The 20957-nt window shown below is 35.6% G+C and overlaps 1 protein-coding gene across 1 annotated transcript; it reads right to left on the bottom strand.

Annotated features, from left to right (window-relative positions):
* Positions 1 to 9469: 9469 nt before the first annotated feature.
* Positions 9470 to 19568, bottom strand: LOC306992424 (putative ferric-chelate reductase 1). Its single transcript, XM_079601290.1, has 16 exons — positions 19430 to 19568; positions 19137 to 19317; positions 17361 to 17497; positions 17116 to 17213; positions 16954 to 17023; positions 16658 to 16849; positions 16156 to 16257; positions 15914 to 16058; positions 13756 to 13869; positions 13550 to 13665; positions 12469 to 12555; positions 11856 to 11947; positions 11722 to 11780; positions 11500 to 11640; positions 10756 to 10781; positions 9470 to 10626 (listed from the first exon to the last, which is right to left on the bottom strand). The coding sequence occupies exons 2-16, from the start codon at positions 19315 to 19317 to the stop codon at positions 10537 to 10539; spliced, it is 1650 nt and encodes a 549-aa protein (XP_079457416.1). The 5' UTR covers positions 19430 to 19568; the 3' UTR covers positions 9470 to 10536.
* Between the last annotated feature and the right edge of the window lie 1389 nt (positions 19569 to 20957).

The following is a 20957-nucleotide window of genomic DNA, read 5'->3' as shown; positions in this document are numbered from 1 at the left end:
AGCCTGACCGCGGCGTGCTAATGACACTGCATACGGTGACAATACCCGATGACTAGCATCATGATTATATTTCACAAGCAAAGATCAAGGTTGTGTTCGAAATTTAATACGAACTAAGATTACACAGTCAATTGTTAAAAGTATTACGGGTTCATTATAAGTTAAAGGGATAGTAGAAATATATGTTATCCATACAATGGAAGTCAATGGAAACTCAAATTTGTTTAGTTCTAACATTCTTCAAAATATCTTATTTTGTCTTTCACAGAAGAAAGTAATTCACCTATTCACCTGTATATAAAATTATAAGCATCACATTTATGAACATTTATGGCTTTTATGAAGTCAAATAATTTCGATACAGTTAATATTTCAATTATACGCACAATTTAACAGCAAATTGTATTCTGAGAGAAAAGGTAATGGCCCTTTACTAATATCTAGATAAAACAATTTTAGTTAAAAACCATTTGTAAAAGTATTGATCCATGTGCAGTGCACAGAGTCCACAGCAGAAATCAATAACCAGAGACCCCAGGAGGAACAGAGCCAGACATCTGATAGGGTTTCTCGGGTATAGAGCTGTCAGCTGTGCAAGGACAGGGGCACCGGACGATAAACAAAGAGGAACATATAATAGAGACAGCTAAAGTCACAAGGGTCACAGATCTGTATTCGTGAGCCATAAGCCAAGGCAAGTAACTAAACAAAAGCGCTGCCCTGAACACACCGTTCAAAAGTTTTGGGATTTTTAAAATGTTTTGGAAAGAAATCTCTTATGGTCACACAGGCTGCGATATAGTTGACCAAATATACAGTAGGCTAAAACAGTAATATTGCAATACAATTAAAAATAATTGTATTTTATTTTAATAGATTTTAAAATGTAATTTATTGCTGTGATGACAAAGCAGAGCATGATCCTTCAGACATATTATAATGTTCTGATATTTCTGAAATAAGAAAAATTTATTATTATAATCAATGTTGAAAACAGTTGTGCTGCAATTTCTTTGTGGAAACGGATACATGTTTCAAGATTCTTTGAAGAATAGAAAGTTCAAAGTACAGCATTTATTTCAAATATTTTTATATACTGTTGTAATCTGTAAAATTTTAATCTCCACAATTTTGGGTGTCAGGTTTAAAAAAAAACTACTGATTTAGAAGTGCTCCCTCTATTGGCGGATTAATATCCCTTCACATGGACTGGATCTACTATTTGACTCGGCTTACCCTTGTCTAAAATCAAACAATGTACGACGTTGAGCTATATTGTAAACATACTCATGACTAAGCTCTGTTGTTACAGTAGGTACAACATTACTACTGTATAATCACAGTCACAGCCTTGAGTACCTATAAAATGATTTAGTAACCATTAAGGGCCAAAAACATCCATTATATTTTTGCTCTGTCCTTCCACTAGAAGATATAGTCCATGCAGCAAGTAAACTATGGTTGACACCGATAGGAAATAACCATTAATTTCATACATTACATTAAATCATGCTATAAAAGACCACTGGGTCTATGTGGGGGTGAACTCTTTTGGGGGGGGGGGGGGTGGAGAACGTGACATGACAACATGTTTAATAGCAATATTACAGGACAGCAAAGACACAGGACAGTGTGACAGACCGCAGCGAGGTACAATTTTATTATGCATTCAAATACAGTAAGACATTTTTTTTTTGTGCTCATGACTCATGTCTGTGTTCTGAAAGCATACGCATCTGATGAATCAGGTTATGAGAGTCTGTTTTTGGTCTTGGTGTCGCAGATGGCCTGCACCCGGGAGGACAGGGTAACATGGTGCCAAGGGAAAAATTATTTGAAACATTCTTCTTCAAAAAGACCGGCTTCTGTATTAAAGGTAAAAGGCGTTTCAACCAAGTATAAGTTAAGGGATTTTATTTATTTATTTTTGTCTGTTTCTGTTTTTCTACAAACAATTTTTTTCTATTTGTTTGTTACTTTAATTTTTTTGTGGTTTAAATATCACAATAAAAGTGGAAAAACGATCTGACATGATTTATCTTGGATTAAGTTTTAAAAAACTACAATTTTACAGGGATGTAGATGTTTTATACACACACTGTAACAGTTTTGCTGAGTTATGTCCTGTTTTAGTTTCGTTTTCACTGTTTGATCGTTTCCCATTTTCCTGTGTTCCCTTTAGTTCCCACGCCTGTTTCTGTGCTACTCACTATCTCCCCGCTTTATATAACCAGAGTTTTTCTTAGTTCTTTATCCGGTCTTGTCAATGTTTAATGGTTGTGTTATACTTCTCCATTGCTGTGTTATTACATTCAGTTTATTTTACCAAATCTCCTGTCTCCCTGCAGCCTATATATATATATGTGTGTGTGTGTGTGTGTGTGTGTGTGTGTGTGTGTGTGTGTGTGTGTGTGTGTGTGTGTGTGTGTATACAGCCAATTTTTGCTTTTTTTTTCATATTGCATCTCTTTTTCCACAATATTCTAATTTTGTCTTCCTTGGTTAATTTAGTTCTACTCATTAAAAATACTTAGTCCAAATGTTGAGTTTCTGTTTACTGAAATGGAGCATCAGAGGCCCTGAAGACCACACTCCTAATTGACAGGCCATAAAGAATTGGAAGTCTAAAAGCTTTCATAAGGAACATGGAATCTAGAAGACGATAATGAATTTGAGCCTTTATCCTAATTTATGTAAGCCTAATTATGTCTTCAAATGGATACCTTAAACAGGATATGATGTAGATCATCACTAAACTGGCTATGGTACAGTGGAACCAGTGGAGCTTCGTGCTGTACACTGGAAGAAGGCAGCACGGTCTGTGGCTGTAACTCTTGCTGTGGCCGGGTACCCTCAGAAAAATTCATGTGTCTGCTCTTATTGCACAGACAGGGAATCATTAACTAAAATGCAAAGTATAAACAGTAAAACTTTTTTTTTTGGTATCGGATGCAAACTGCGTAGTAACTTATTTTCTTAAGGGTCTTAAAGCACTTCAATTATAGCATTTATGCCAGTGCTCTGAACAGTTTTATAGTAAAAATTATAGTAGAAAAAAGGTTCTTTAAATTATAAAAATGTTCTTAACACTAAAAAAAAAGATGTTTTCTGACCTATCCACTTCCAGAAAATGTATCCACAATCCAGAATTTCAGAAACATTTTTTGATATGCTGAGTGGATGTCTCTTCACTTCCTGATAGCAATCACTAAGTTTAGTGGTTTAAATGTAAATTTGATTTGTATATATATATCTTCTGTAGGACAACATCACACGTCATCAGCGCATTTCATGCTATGCAGAGTTGAAACAGACGTCAGTCATCGAACAGCAGCCACCTTTTACAGTTCCTCCAAAAACAAAAACGAACCAAACACAACGAGCTTGCGCCGCATTCACGCCATAACTTCTGTCATTTGGAAGAAATGGAAACCCGTGACGTAATACTCGGAATACTTTGGAGGAGGTGTGATTTTTTTTTTTCCAAAACCAGTTATGGTAGGATCTTATGCTTTCAAAGCTTGCTATTGCTAGCCTCTCAGAAAATTGCCTACCATTTAAAGGTTATTTGGGGAGCCCAAAATGGTTATTTTCTGGCATCATGGTGAAAACCCCATTTTGGAACCTTATTTTTAAAAGGAAATATCACGAATGTGTTAAATTATGTGTAAAATATGAAATCAAACAAACAGATGTGCAGTAATGTGTAACAGCTTGTCTGGCATATGTTACCATAGTTTGTTTAAGAGAAAAATACCTCAGAGACATAAAACCAGAGTCCAATCAAACCGTTGTACCTTCATACTCCTTTTCTAGGGCATCTGAACCAGGAAAAGAAGAACTTAGCCAAGACACTCCAGGAGCTGAAGGAGCATGTGTCCTCAAACACATGAGGTGGGCCGCGCCGCAGTGCCAACTCCCCACCGGAGAACGTGATTTCACCAAGCACATGTTCCTGGATCAACATATTCGTTTGTCCTGGAACAACATTCCAATCAACCAATTAGATTTGAGGGACAAGTTTACAGTTTATGTCAAGTTTAGGCTTACAACCAGGCTTAGGCTTCTACATCAGTGTTATTCACTTATCATTTCCCTGATTTTAGTGATAAGTTATGAGTAGGGTTATAGGACTCAATTTTCCAGACAAGGGTGTTGTTCCAGGATCAACAAAATATGTTGTTTTCTCAACTCTCAGTGCAGCTCGGCTCTAGGGAGGATCCCTCACCTGTAATCGTCTGTTATCCTCTGAAGAAGAGAGAAACACAACGACACTTGTTTATGTGTTAAACCTGAGATGAAATTGAAGGTTTTGGGTGCAGTGGCCAAAATAACGGAGGGTTCAAAATGAGGGGAACCAGTGGCCTGGGGTCAACCAGTCGGTGTCCCTATAGACTCCTGGGCAAAAATGGCAAAATAATTAGTGGTCTTTTAATGGTCAACCATTTTAACTAGAAATTACTGGTCAGGAAATTAGCAAGAATTGCACAAATGCTGTAGATAAAGTAACAGCACGGAATAGCCTTCCCCAACTTACAGACAGCTTTCTACAGGAAGAAGGGTCAGTGTTGTTCCACTCGATGTTAATGGCTTCAAACAGTTCATGAGTAGTTGAAAAATGTCTCACAGTTACATTGAGTTTAATGTGAGACCAAATATTCACTGATATGGGCTGTGTCTGAAACCGCTCCCTATCCACTATATAGTGCACTATATAGGGTATCGGCCATTTTGTAGTGGTGTCCGAATTCTGAGTGAACGACATCCTTCCCTACTTTTCCCTACTTACAATCCTCTCTGAATTCGAGTGTACATTCGATGTACACTTGCTGAAGCACTATTTCCCACAATCCAATGCGGAGAGGACTGAGCGCGCATGGAAGTGTGGGAGTCGTTAAACTGTAAGGAATAGATGATAATTTGGTGGATGATTTAAAAATGATCAGTTAATCATCTGTAGGTGCGTATTCATCCGAATGTAATCATAACGGTCGCCTGAGGCCGCTCAATGACCATGTCATCTGTGAGCGTGAGAGTTTCTAACAATTTGGATCAATGAAACTACAAAGCTGACACGGAGGTATATATAATTACAAAATAAAGTCATTTTGATTGTTATTGTTGTTAATATTATTTTATAAAGTAAGTAACGTAAGATAAAAGGAGTTTTATCACTACGTGTGACAGCTCCAGCTCTCCGACGCACAGTGTTAACGCCAGCGTCCGAATTCACTCACTTCATTTCGTTCACTCCTTGGAGATATAGTGCACTCAAATGCCGTACACTATATAGGGATTAGTGAATGAGTGAACGAGTGAGTGGTTTCGGACACAGCTATGGACTCTGGCCAGGCCAAAACACGAGCCTGATGGACTTGTTCTCAAGCCACTTCTTAGTTGTCTTTGTAATTTGGGCTGGATCATTGTCTTGTTGAAAAATCTCAGCAAGGTCTGGCCAAATTGACTTTCCATGTAGCAACATTAATAGCTTGAGTGCTGAATATTGCATTGGTGCTCTTGTTTAATGTTAAAGTATTTAAAATGTCCACTATGATGGAACAGTTGACGGGAACATTTTAAAGTTTGTGGGATGAAACTTGATTTGTTTCATTTAATCAACAGATACGTGTGTGGCATGTGAGCATTTATTAAAAATAAGTCAAGGAAAAATGAAACACTTGAAGATTCAATTATTTTAACCACTGTAAAGCCAAATGTTTTACTTTTAATGTAGTCACTCGTGTGACCGGCTGTAGTTGCGACTGGCCTGCGAGTTTAGTGATGTGAATTTAAATTACTTCACCTAAACAAGAGGATATGGAGAGATAACATCATGTTAAAGGAACAGAAACTTATTTTGTGCAAGAGGAAGTTTCAACATTCATCTCATTTGGGCACATACTGTATGCTGTAGTTGCCATGCCAAAAAAAAAAGTTTAATGATTTACAGTTTGATGGAAAACAAAATAAATGCAAAATAGGGACAGTTTTACAGTCTAAATTGATCACCAATTTGAATGTAGATACTTTGTAAATAGTATCAGGAGATTGTATCTTTTAGTAAGGATGAAACCAAATCTTTGAGATCTCAGAGTGGGAGAAAGTTGTTCTGCTCATGTCTACATATATCAGCAGTAATGGGAAGACACACCTAAACTTACAGACATTACATCAGAACAAACGGGTCTCGCGAAACCACAGACACACTGACTGTGACTCAAACTGTAGTTTTTCTGTAGCGAGTCAAAAACACTTACTGGTTTTCAGTAAATGATTTGGCAATTTTTTTATTTTTATTAACTAAACGCATTAAGTAATTTAATGAGCTGTAGAGAGTGTTCACCCCAAAATGAAATATAATTTTTTTTCCAAACCTGTAGCCTTTGATTTTCTTTCTTCTGTCAAACACAAAAACAGACGTATGTTCACGCAGTGCTGTTTTGCATACAATGAAACTCACTGGTGATCAAAAGCCATAATTTAAGTATCATACAATTACCTCACATACATTATGTAAATCTCACAGCTCTCAGTCATTGTATTAAAAAAATCTAACATTTATAACTTTATATAAACGTTCAAACAGTAAATGCAAATACATTTTAGGGGTTAGCTAAATGTAAGAATATGTTATTTTTAATTTTTTATGCAAACATCCTTAAGAAAATTACTTTGCTAAAATAATTTTGTTTACAAGCAGAATTCCTGTAGTGAACAGATTAGTTTTTGCTTCAACTTTCCCTATCTCCAGCAACAAGACATTTTCAAAGATAAACTTCAGATACTGGTTTAATCTGTGCAGCCCAGAAAATGATTTCCACTAAAAGCCAGAATATATCAGAACAGAAGTGCATTTCATATCAGATTAATGTTGTGATTATTAATTCATATCTTTTGGAACATAGATGAAATATACATTCAATCTAATATGGTTTTCATCAAGTAGCATTAGGATGAATGAAAACCAGCAGGATGTAATCCTCCGAAACAACTTAAAACATAATATATAAAAAAAATATGAAATACATCCAACAAGTCATAGTGAGCATTTCAGAAACATGCTGCAGGCGTCGCCAGCCCTGCCTCTATTCAGGACCAGGGGCCCGGGGCAGTTCTGCTGAGGGCATCTCCGGATCACTGACCCTTCATGCTAATGAACATCATTCAGACAGTCTCCCATGATTCACACTGCAGTCACTGCACCATCAAGGCAAGTTCAAAGCATGTAAGGGATTCAAATGTGAATTGAGGAACTCCCACAAACCATTGCGTAAAGATAAATAATTTACCTGTACAATTTGGGATATTTTGAAGTCACGTTTCTTGCGGCAGGCCCAAAGTTTCATTCTGGTTTTTCAATTGATGTCAGGACTGGTATAACTTAGGCTACCTCAGGCTGGGGTGCGACGTCCCCAATTTTATACCTGTCTCCTGGCCAGCCTGCTTGCTAATCCAGATCCTGCATGGTCACCTGCTCCCATTTAATGAAAAACCAAAGCACATATCTTGACCAGGACAGGGTCATTTAAGACTCATTTACGTCTCTCTCTATGGGCTCTGATGACCGAGCCAGCTAGATAAGCTGACTTTTCCTAACCCTAACCCACAATATATACAATACCACATAATATAACAAGATAGGCACTGTCTATTGATGAAAATTTCCGTTAAATTTAGTCGGATATTCCGCCATGTCGTTTTAATGAAATTTACGGAAAGAAACAGTGGACAAAATAGCGAGTCGGCTAACTCGCTGAGATGCTATAGTGATAAATAATTTCAAATGCAGTTTATCAGATTTTCATCACGAAAAACTCAGAAAGCACAAGATTTTGTCTCAGGTTAGGCTATTATGTTAAATATAATGGTAAAAGACGAGGATATTGTAAAAGTACACGTTAATTTTTAAGTTGAAGGAGTAAAATTACACTAAAACTGAACTAAAAATTAAACATAAATAGTGATTTCTTAAATAAATAAAAATGACAAAAATAACAAAACTACTAAACATTAAACAAATTAAAACATATTGTAAAAATAAAAGCTAAAATATTCATTAAAAAATATATAACTATAGGCCTATACAAATAACACTGTTGTTAATGACAACTGCGTCCCACCTGAAAATGACAATTCAGAAGTCAATAATATCACTTCTTGATTTGACAAAACTGTCATAAAAAAGTCTCTCTTTTTTTTTGCAACACTGAGAAAGTTACCAATATGAAATAGGCCTATTATTGTTGTGGTGAATTTGAAAGAGGAGACTCTGAATCAAAGCAAGTTGAAAGGACGACTCAGTCGGCCTGTGAATCGGGCACACATGCTGCTATATTGCGCTTTTTCCCTGTGTGTTTCCTCCGTGCCACGACTGTCCTCCACGTTTACCAGCCAAACACCAGGAGGCCTGTGCTGAAACAGCAAGAACCATGAGGCACAACACTGTAAAAGATAAAAGCCAACCAGCTGACTTCACACGAGCTGCTAAATCAACACCAGAACACCACAGCGCTCTGTGTAAAGACTATATGAACATCAACCCACATACTGTAACTAAGAGTTTTCTTTGTGTTATGTTTTATCAAGACAGGGAGGTAAAGTGAAGGCATAAATTGTTACAATTTTTGTCTGTTTACAGTTTACAACACACATTTCTGCTCTTGATACAAAGATTCATCCGTGCATGTTTTCCCAAATTAAATTAATGTTGTCACAATCTTTCATTAAAATGTAACAACTTTCTCCACCTCTGAAATCTTTATTTCTGATGTAACGGAGTGTAAAATGTTAAATTACTGCATAAATGGGGACAGTGCCATCTGTCTGATGCGTGATGGCATTTAGTGTATGGAATAGGGACCGCCCACACAGCAGAGATAACGAGACGCTGTGGGTAAGTTGCACATTTCGAGCAGTCGAGAATTATCAGTTAAAAGTGTCTAAAACGCATAAATAACCACTTTATTGTGGATTTATCCTACAATAAACTTGTTAGGCAACTTTTGATGTGTTTGGCGTCGAGTGTGTTATTTTATATAGAGTTATTTTGACTTTGTATTAGCTACGAGGCATAATTGTAATTAATTGGTGCATTGTTTTGTGTTTTATGTGGAACTGATTTATTCTCTGTGAACTGGATCCCTTATTTCCATGTTTTGTTTCCTCATTGCAGGTAAGGTAATGTGTATAAAATATGTTGTTATAATGTGTTATATGTATTAATTGCTTTATTCATGTAGAATTCTGCATATTCACCACTAGGTGGGGATGTTTCCCTTTATATTGAATTTAATTGAATTGTTCTGATTTTCATTGAGTTGATTTATTAATTCACTGAAAATGTATTATAATTGTCAATCTGCAAAATTGTACTCACTAAACGATCACAACGCAAAAAGATTACATTAATTTAAAAAAGATTAAAAAGAAAGAGAACTGTTTTAAATAAACAGCAGAGATAACGAGACATGCTGTGGAACTGATTTATTCTCTGTGAACTGGATCCCTTATTTCCATGTTTTGTTTCCTTTATTGTGCAGACCGCCCAGGCAAGACCGTCACACTGATATCATCAGGTCCTCTTTAGGCAACTTTCAACACTTTATGATAGGTTCAAATCTTTTCCAGTTCTACGTTTTTTTCTTGCCAAATATCCTGTTTTACTCAAAAACATGTAGAGCCAAAATGTATGCGAACACGGTTAGGCTTAAATCATTTGAAGTGCTCTTTTGATACTTCATTCATTTTATTGAATTAAACACATGGGAAAACAATAAAAAAGGCTTGTCAACGCCTATAAAATATATTTTCCTGATTTCCATACTTCTGACTAATGGATTGGTCCAGTTTAAGTCATTCAGTAAATGTTCATCATTCATTCATACATCTTAGCATGTGCAATTCAGCAATTATTAATCCAGAAAGTAAACAAAATGGTTCATTTATTAATCTAAATAAATGTCAGAGAGTTTGTATTTATCCCTCGAATAGTCTGAAAGTACAACAAAATGTCCCAGTTGTTTAAAAATACATGTCATGACACTGCCATCTAGTGGATGAAAGCTGTTGACTTGTACACTTAAATTACAATCACAACACAATGTCTATATACATACAAATATATAAAAATACTTAGTGAAAATATTCTCCTTAAATTCTTTCATGAACATTTGTAAAGTTTTCAAATAAAACACAATTGGATGACTTGTTTTCTGACCTCTGTAATTAGACCGAGATGATTACACTATTGTTCTTCCATCTCAGTGAGCAACTGACAGTACAGTTATTGCAAGAACAGTCTCCTAATAGCAACTCGCACTTACATTCCTTACACTCAAAGGCACAATGGTGAATCTATAATTGGTATTAGCACAGAAAGATTGCAATATTAAATAATAAATGAACAAAAAGATCGTGTAGAGATACTTCTGGGAACATATAATAATTATTTTTTAGAAACTATACTTGTACTCATTCAACTATAGTGTCAAAAAATGGTTTCATCCAGTGAGGAAGGCCGATGCACATTGGGTGTACTTAGGAAGTGCCTATTCCAACAAGAAGTGCTATCAAGAATGTCAGGTTTCCCAGCAAAAACACCATAAGCAGGACTACTTCAGGTTTCATCTAACAAAGAAAATATATATATTACTTTAAAACATGAAATTTACATGATCATCTTTTATTTATGTAGTCTACTCAATTATCTACAGTATATAATGAGACTAAGCCCACATGTCTTAATGTTGTACTTACCGATCCACAACTGAAAATATCAGAATCTAAAATGAAATGACAAGGACGAAATAAAAATGTTATGCATTTGATTGTTTAAATAACACATTTTCAGAACATAATTTCCAAAATCGTATTTTCTAGAAAACTTATAAATCAATAATAATATGATATACAAAAACAAATATACACTACTGTTCAAAATATTGGGGTCAGTAAGATTTGTAAGAAATTACTTTTATTCAGCAAGGATACATTTGGGTGATCAAAAGTGGCAGTAAAAACATTTATAATGTTACAAATTTTCAGATTTCAGTTGTCGAATAAATCCAGTTTTTTTTACTTTCTATTTATCAAAGAATCTCACTGTTTTCAGCATTGATAATAATAAGAAATGTTTGTTGAGCAGCAAATCAGGGTATTAGAATGATTTCTGAATGATCATGTGACTCTGAAGACTGGAGGAATGATGCTGAAAATTCAGCTTTGATCACAGGAATAACTTACATTTTAAAATGTATTAAAATAGAAAACAGTTATTTGAAATTGTAATATTTACACAATATTTCACAATATTACTGTTTTTACTGCAGCCTTGGTGAGCATAAGATACTTCTTAAATGTTACCAACCCCGAACTTTTAGAAGGTATAAAAATACACACAAATTAAGTAAATAAATAAATGAATAAAAAGGGTGTTATACTTCTTTCAAATTACAGCAATGGCATTATCAAGTAACTTTCCCAGTGCGATTGCAGCGTTACCTTTTTTCTTGGCGCGAAAGTTAAGATCTTGAAGAATGTATATCATGGCTTCCCAGGTAATAAAACCTCCCATAACTTTCAACATCCATCCATCCGTCTTATATTCTTCAAACAGTTCCAGACCAGTGAAAATTGCAGCAACTGTCACAGAATAAAAAGAGATATTGTTTTCATCTGAGGGAATGGAAGGTGTTGATGAAGATAATAAAGTTGTTGTCATACCTGAGAGGACTTTGATAGCTAAAGCAATAACGGAATGGGCCCAGTTGAAAACAAACCTCCTGCAAAGAAAACCATCAGGTTAATAATAATGCCTTTCCGTGTCCTATCTGCATAAGAGAAGTGACGTTTCTCACCGCTCATGCTGCGGCTCACAGCGGAAAGCGGCGACTATGGGCTGGACGAGACTGAGGACCATCACTATACAGCCCAGGACAGGATGAGCTCCCTACACACACACAGAGATCACAGTATGTCAGCACAAAACACTTCACTTCAAACATCTGAAAGAATTTGCATTTCAATTTAAAACCCAATGTCTTTATATGGATATATTTGATATACTATAACTGTGTGGAAGTGTTTTCACTGCATGTTTTTACTGCCAATTATTCGAATATAATATTATTTAATTTACTGAACATTGAACAATAGTGTCTGTCATCATGTTGCCGTGTTGCTATAGTATTAGAATGATTTCTGAAGGATCATGTGACCCTGAAGACCGGAGAAATGATGCTGAAAATTCAGCTTTGCACTACAGAAATAAATTACATTTGAAAATATATTAATATAGAAAAGTTTTTTTTTTTATTATAATAATATTTCACAATTTTGCTGTTTTTACTGTGTTTTTTTTATCAAATAAACGCAGCCTTGGTGAGCATAAGACACTTCTTTCAAAAACATTAAACAATTAGCGTGTGTGTGTGTGTGTGTGTGTGTGTAATTCAATTTATTTTCATTTACCCCAGCCCAATCCTGCGCATAAGAAAACACCAGTATAAATGCAATGGCTGTGGCTATGACTGACAGGACCATCAGAGACACGTGGGCCTGTGGGACAACAAATAAATCATATTTAGTTATTTTCAATCATTTGGTTAAACTTACTGTATGTTTTTAACAGCCTTACATAATGCATAAAACCAGTTTATGTACATTCAAAATGAAAATGTATTAAAGTTAGATCAATCAGATGTTTTAAATGTACATTAGCTAGATCCATTTATTTTAGAGTGCTGATTTTGTGCTGAAACACAAGTTACTCGATATTATCTTTGCATTTATAGATCTGTTGTATAAAAGTAATAATGCTGTAAACTGTTAAGCATTATATACAATAAAGATTGTTAATGGCAAGTGATGTTCACACACCATAACTTGCTTCTTATCTTATCTAGCTTGCACTAACTGCACACATGCATATTACTGCAAACGTTTATCAAAATAATTTTTCCCACTGTCATGCTGGTGAAACCGATATGTCAACATGACATGTAATTCACTTTACAAATGAGATGACGAGTTAGATAAAGGGGCCCACATGGGCAGGACACTGGCTTTGTTTAGTTTTAGTTTTTTTTAAACAAAAATTTCGAAAAAGAAATAAGCAAAAAAAATCCATATTTTTACAAACCTGATCCAGTTGAAATTAAGGTCTGATTTTTTAAATGCTTTATTTTTATTTTTTACATTTTCAACTTTCTTTAGAATGTAATGTTGCTGTTTGAGTATGAAAAAGGTCTGCATAAAGCAAGTCACTCCAAAGAGACTTATTCTCTATATCGGTGTGCACTAATCCTGAACTCCCTGAAACGCCTCGACTGTAGTCTTGAGTTTTCTCCTGGGAATGTATGAGCTTAAAAAAATATATACCTTGCATACAGTTGGATAAAAGCCAAATGCTCACACATGAATCAACATGCGATTTGAATTATATGAACAAGCTATACTCTCTTTTTTGCCTCATGGCATTGTTGATGGTTGTGTAGGTGATTAATATGGATGGGAACCAATGTAGAAACCGATAAAACAGATAAAGACTTACCAGAAACCAGAAATCTTTACCACCGAAACCTTGGCCCTTGGCAACTCCCTTTAAATAGCGTGCTATCATCATCCCTATACTGCCCGTGGTCATCCAGGCGATTAACATCAGGGCACCTGAACCCAGATCAGTAGCATTAGGACCACAGTAACACTGATGTGAGGCTCTAATGTGGATCCATTGGCAGTGTTTCATGATGTACTCACCATGGGCTTTAACGATTGCTGGGAATTCTTCATTGTTTGTGTTGACCAGGGATGGATTCAGTAAATCAACCTTGGTGCTACTGACAAATCGTTTTGTGTGCTTGTTGATGATACCTAGGATCGAAGGGAATTCTTCAGTTAATGGACATCAGATGCAGAAAAAAAATGTTTTAAAAATGCGTATGCCACTCTTGTGCATTCAATGAAGGCATTCAGTGAGTAGAATAATAATAATAATAACTTAGACTTATATAGCGCCTTTCATGGTACTCAAGGTCGAGCCCCTTGTCAGAGGACCGCAGGCAACGTGACTGAGTGTAGGAATGGAGGAGGTCTGTGAGGTATTTTGGTGAGAGTCAATGGAGAGATTTGTAAGCGAGCAGGAGGATCTTATAGGTGATGCGTGACTTGACTGGAGTGGCAACCAGTGGAGCTGTTGGATGATGGGAGTGAATCTGAATCTGTGAGTGAAGTCAGGAGTCGTGAGATATTTCTGAGGTGGTAGAAGGCAGCCTTGGTGATGTTGTTGATGTGGGACCGGAAAGATAAAGTTGCGTCCAGGATGATGCCCAGGTTGTGCACCTCAGGAGATTGGGAAATGGAGCAGTCATCCACAACCAGGGCCAGGTCTCCAATTTTTCTGAGCAATGGTGCAGGGGCCACCACCATGAGTTTGTGGGTGAAGAAGGATGGTATGGGAAACTGTATCAAAAGCTGCAGAAAGGTCAAGGAAGATGAGGACGGTGATGAGGCCATTGTCAGCAGCCAGCAGAAGGTCATTAGTGATTTTGATGAGGGCGGTCTCAGTACTATGGTGTCTTCTGAAACCAGATTGGAGGGGTTCAAAGAGCTCATAGGAACATGTGATCTTGACGCTGGGCAGTCACTGCTCTTTCCAGGATTTTGCTGAGGAAAGGGAGGTTGGAGATTGGACGATAGTTGTTGGGGTCGCCTGGATCTGAGCCTGGCTTTTTGAGAATGGGGATGACTGCCGCCATTTTAAAGCTGGATGGTACCACACCAGAGTTAAGAGATGCATTTATGATGTTTTGTATTTGGTGGCAGAGGATGGGAAGACATGCCTTGACCAGGGTGGTGGACATAGGGTCAAGACTGCTGGTTGAAGTCTTGGCTGAGGTGACCAGTTTTATTACTTGATCAGCATCCAGTGGAGAGAAGACGGATAGGCAGCACTGCGGTGAACCGGCAGCTGAGTTGTGAGAATCCTGTTGGAGCAATGTAGGGCAGGGGGAAGTTCCAGGAGTCTGGAGCTGCCGGTGGATGATGTCCACTTTCTGCTGAAAGAAAATCCAGGAACCTGGAGCAAAGGTCTGCTGCATCTGAGGGTTTTGCGGTATCAGGAGGTTGAAGAAGACGGTTGATGGTGGAGAAGAGCAATTTGTTTGTTTTTTGTTGGTTGCTGCTGATGAGTGTGGAGTAATACCTTGTTTTTACCTGGTAAAGTGCTTCTTTGTAATTTGTGACGTGTTCTTTAAATGCTTCATGATGGACAGTGAGGCCAGAACTTCTTTATCGTCTCTCGAGCCTACATCCTATGGTCTTGGTATGGTAGTAGAGACCGTCAAGCTCAAAAAAGCACCATAACATTAGCATAAAAGTGTCTTGTGCACCAGTCTTCTGATAGCCTTCTGTGAGGAATTTTCTTTATTCACTGAAAATCTTTCCGTGCATACATTGAAACTTTCTGAGAATTCTGCTAAACATCTTGATTTGTGTTTCATGGAAGAACAAACATTTTTATGTAGATATATTTTTTTAAATAACTACTGAAGTAATTTCCCTTTCTCTAAAGCTGACCTAAAATAAAATATAAATATTAGATAAAAAATGAAAATGAGAAATATTGCATTGGCAACTAACTGAAATAAGTGCTAAAATGACCAAAATTACTAAACTAAAACCAAAGTAAAAAATAAAGCCAAAGAAGTATCTAAAAAAATAACAAAAGCACACATTACTAAAAAAACAAAAAAAAAATGTAAAAATAAAACTGAAAATATAAATATAAAAGTGAAATGATTAATAAATAGTATTGAATTATCCTAAAATAACACTGTATTACATTTGACGGTTTTTGTTCAAATCTTTGATTTTACACAACATATACATTTTAAATCAGGCTCGATAAACCACTGACCTTGACTAGCGGCTCCAGAAGCAATCATGAGGTAGTACTGGCTAGTGGACGCTGCTCTACTTCCTGTGCTAACGGCATTACGAGACGTAAAAGAACAATTGATATTTCCATTCGTCAACGCTGTCTTGATATTAGTCACGTTCCCCTGTAAATCATGTAGAATATGTGAGTGAGTGATGATATTTAATGAAACAACAGTTAGAAATGGTGGCACACTAGACTAGAGGAATGGTGAACTTTACCAGTGAGAGAATATTTGGAGCATTTCTTCCTGTGGCATAAGCGTGTTGCACTTGGAGGAGGCTGCTGTTGTCCTTACTACAGATGTAGATGTCGTCATTGCCCTAGAAATACAAACAAAACACTTCTTAAACCCATATGAACATAATGTTGTCTCATTGTACCTGGAAAAACAAAATCACATATGGGTTTTGCTGATGTTTGTTGAGAATAGCACAATAATAAGTCAGTGCTGACAGAGCTAGTCCTCTACAAAAGATTCCACAGATAGATCTCATGTTTCAGGTGAAATATAATATGTCCAACATGGTGACACCCTCTTGATGTTAACAGTGTAACAGACATCCAGGCCCACACCCATCACTCCCACATTTCTACACATTCCACAATTCATGAAGGTCTTTTTGTTAAATATTTTTAGACAAATTAAGTAGAAAAGGTCTTAAGACTCCATTAGGGCCTGCTGATATCTCATAAGTACGTATAAGAGTTAAGAGTATGTACCATTAGCTGGTCATCTGAAAACCCAATTGCGACATATCCATCAGCCTGGCCAAACATTTCGATGGTCATTTCAGATTGGTTAGATGATGTCTGAACTGCCATGAAGTAACAGTCTGTGCTGGTAGCTGGGTCACAGTTGCTAGGCTGACTGAAGCAGACTTTGGTCGTCCCACAACCAGGGTTTGATTGAACCTATAATGAACAGAGCAATTTGTGCTGAATATAAAACAACATACGAGAACAGATCGACATATTCCTAGATTTCATGTTCTTGTAGGTGTAGGTGTAAAACTTACACCATTATACACAACAGCAGAGCTCTTGACGCCAACCCAAAAGGTTTTTGTACTTCTAACAAATGTTGCTCTATAAAAAAAAAATGCATTGAAAATCACACTAAGTAATACCATCATACAAATTATAAATCAATACATTTAATGACACAGAAAAATGTATACCTGAACTCTATATTGCTAAGCTGTCCAGATGTAGGGGCCGTCCATTTAGCTTCCATTAAAGTCTTTTTCAAGTTTGATGTGTGAGAAACTGCTCTATTCTGGACAATATAATATAATATTATATAATATAATGTCAATACTGTTATTTTTAAAACAAAAAATACATCAATGTCATCCCATACTAGTTTATGATTATTAGTAATGGAAGCAAGTAATGTATAAGAATACAATGTAGAAAAACTCACAGCCACACTATTGCAGACGAGAACCTGTGCTCTATTGTCCGTCACAGTAAAAGTGCCAATGGGATTTTGCGATCCAACTAGATTTGCTTGTAACATAAACCCTTCAAAATAATCTGTTGATTGTGCGCTTAGAGATACTGAAAAGGAAGACACAGTTCAGTGGAATTTCCTTAGATACAGGCAAACCCTGGACTAGCATAGATAAACTGAAGTATGACTAGGATACAACCTTTTTTTTCTTCTAATTATTAAAATAGTGATTTAGCATAGTCCATGTAAAAACCTGATAGGCAGTCATTAATTGAATAGTATAGTATTGTGTAGTATAGTATAGTATAGTATTATTATAGTTATCTTGGGAAAAGGAGGTTGCAAACATATTTAATAAAAGGGTGACGTGTTTTGGAGAAAAACATTTATTTCATAATGTGATTTTCCCCCCACTTTCAATTATTTTACTTCAATGAAAGGTTAGATTTTTGAATTTTTTTAAAATATAATATCAAAAGGATTAACAATGTAGATTTACTTTTTACAGTCATCTTTGATCACATTTACCAAGACGGCAAATCATTCTGACCAGCACTGTATAGTATGGTTCCATATTTATATTATCTAATAGTATAGTATAATATACAGTATAACATTTAATAGTAGGCCTAATTCATTTCTTAAAGTTAGGTTAAAGGGATAGTTCACACAAAAAGGAAAATTCTATCATTAATAACTCACCCTTATGTCATTCCATACCTAAAAGTCTTTTGTTCATCTTCAGAACACAAATTAAGATCTTTTTGATGAAATCTGAGAGCTTTCTGTCCCTCCATTGACAGATACGCAACTACCACTTTGACAATTCGAAAAGCATAAAGAGATCTTAAAACTAATCCATATTAACTGAGAGGTTTAGTCCAAATTTTCTCACGCATCAGTCGAACATTCTTGTGCTTCCGTTTACCATAACTGATGTGTGCATTGATGAATGATCATGTCTCTTCAGACAATTCGGACTAAACCGCTCAATTCATATGGATTAGTTTAGGAATCTCTTTTTATTCACTTTTTGAAGTGTCAAAGTGGTAGTTGTGTAGCTGTCAATGGAGGGACAGAAAGCTCTCAGATTTCATCACAAAGATCTTAATTTATGTTTCGAAGATGAATTAAAGACTTGTTAAAAATGAGGGTACGTAAAATAATGACAGAATTTTGGGTGAACTAACCATTTAAATATAGTTGGTAACACTTTACAATATGGTCTCATTTGTTAGCATTTGTTAATGCAGAAGTACGGTTCAATTGTTAGTTAATCTTAAGTAATGTAGTTAACTAAAGTTAACAATTCAAATGTAATTTTAAGTGTTATGAATGTTGTATATTATTTATTTATTAAGGCTCAGAAATGTATTCTGATTGGTCAAACACAGCATTCAGTGGTCAAGAATTTCTTTATTGTCTGAAATATAGAAATTAATAATATGTTTTTTTAAATGTCAGGCTAAATATACAATAGTATACTTAGTATGTAGTCTAGTAGACTATATTCCTTCTATATTTTATAAGAGTACAGTATACACTACACTACATCAAAACTATGAAATACCAAAAATAGAAGTAGGCTAAGCCAATTAAGTTTCTTAATTTCATATAAAACATATGGTATATATACAAAATAAAATAAACTGTTCATTAACACTCAACATCCCCTAAAAGCTGTACAAGCTTGTAAATGCTCAGCATGTCCTACAAAACTCAGCAGTTGCAGAAGAACAGCCTCACCTGTGATTTCATCTCCCTCTTTAAAGGTGGTTTTGCCAGCGGTAACTGTGAACGGAGAAGTGCTGGTCTGACCGCTAGTTTCGTGACCAGGCATCAAAGATCCACACGAATCGCTGACCAGTCCACTAGAATAACACTGCACGATCCCAACAACACACGCCAGGAGAACATACAGGAACATCTGGGGAGATTAAAAAACTCACTATAATTAATAAAGTAATCGTCGAGAGTATTAATAAACAGCGACGGGGAAGAGAAGAGAAAAATAAAATAAATGGATTAAAAAAAACAACCTTTGGAAAATTTGGTGTGCGACACGAGGGTATGTTGTCTTTGTTTTGGCTGAAACCGTGTGTGTGTGTGTGTGTGTGTGGCTGTGTCCTCGAGCTACAGACACTTCTTCTCTGCAAATAGGGTTAAGTCATTGTGGGCAGGGCTTGCTTTACCTGGGTAGGTAAAAGATGATGTAATGCAACAGTGGGCGACCATGAGATCCTGAGTTTCTCGTGAACTCACTTAAATCATACTTAAATAACTAAATATACAACGCATGTTGTTTACAGTACTTGTTCAAAAACACTAGGCTACTTTCGGGTTTCAATGGGGACATTTTTGTCCTGAGTGTAAGTGTAAAATAGATTCATTAAAGAAAATGAATTAAAGAAAATGGAATTAAATGAAAATTCCAATGAAAATACACACTTGTATTTTTGACAAAAATGTATGCAGTGTGTATTAACACAGGCAAAATTATCAGAAAAACAAAACTGAAAAAGACAAAAATGTCCAATGTCAGTAATGACACACAAGGGTTAAAATCGTTAATCATATTTATTCTTAAATTTTTTTTTAAAGAAAACAAAATAAGTAACTATGGTTTTCTTAACCCCTTAAGCGGCACCCCCCCCCCCCCCTTTTTCTTTTTAAATAGACATGAAAATATTCAGAACTTAAATGGTTGTAATTCAAGAATGCTTTGGAATATAGATGTAAAATTGGTCTTGTTTTAAAGAAGACATTTGGCAGATTTTTTGTAGAAGTGAAATAAATTAAGAAAGTTATAGAAGTTTGATTTTATGAAAATGTACAATGTTAAACATTTTATCATTACAATACAATATATATTTTCAAAACCTGAGTGACTCTAAAAATGCAAAAAAATCTAAGCCAAAAATCTGAACAAGTTGTGTTTCAAATTGGTTGATCTCAAAAATAAGCTTTCAGTAAGATTTAGTTTGGACGCATGTACCAAACTTTGTCACTAGTTGGCATTACTGCCCATATACGGGCGCCTCCAATATGTTGTTTGAGAGATCTGAACCATTATTTTTACAATTTTCATACAATTTATGAAGTAGACATCCTATTCGGAAGTATTGGAAGTTTGGCAGATTAATGAAACGAATTCATCCTCTAAGAAACATCACAAATGGTGAATCTATTCTTTTTTTTCTTTATATTTATAACATTTTCAGACCTTTTTTTCTAAAATAGTTGAATGAATGCTATCTTTTGAACTCTTGGCATGAAAACAAACGGAGGTTTTTTACCATTCTTTCATGATTTTTCATGTCACTATTTCACTATTTCAAAATAAAGGTCTGAACACGCCTTAAGGAGTATGAAAATATTCTTGTTGCAAATTGATAAATTACAGCTCCTCTGTAATTTATTTTGAAAATCACCAAATAAGTAAACTAGAGATTGTAAGCTTTCAAATGATATATAGTTTGTCAAGAATAGTTTAGGTTTAGTATATTACTGTTTTAAATATGTAATGGCTGTGACCTATATGCCAATATAAGTTTAAGTTCTCCAGAT

This window comes from Phoxinus phoxinus (genome assembly GCF_949152265.1).
Source record: "Phoxinus phoxinus genome assembly, chromosome: 24".
In the NCBI taxonomy this organism is placed as follows: domain Eukaryota; kingdom Metazoa; phylum Chordata; class Actinopteri; order Cypriniformes; family Leuciscidae; genus Phoxinus; species Phoxinus phoxinus.
Note: the sequence above shows the minus strand (reverse complement) of the source record. Positions and strands in the feature narration are given on the sequence as shown.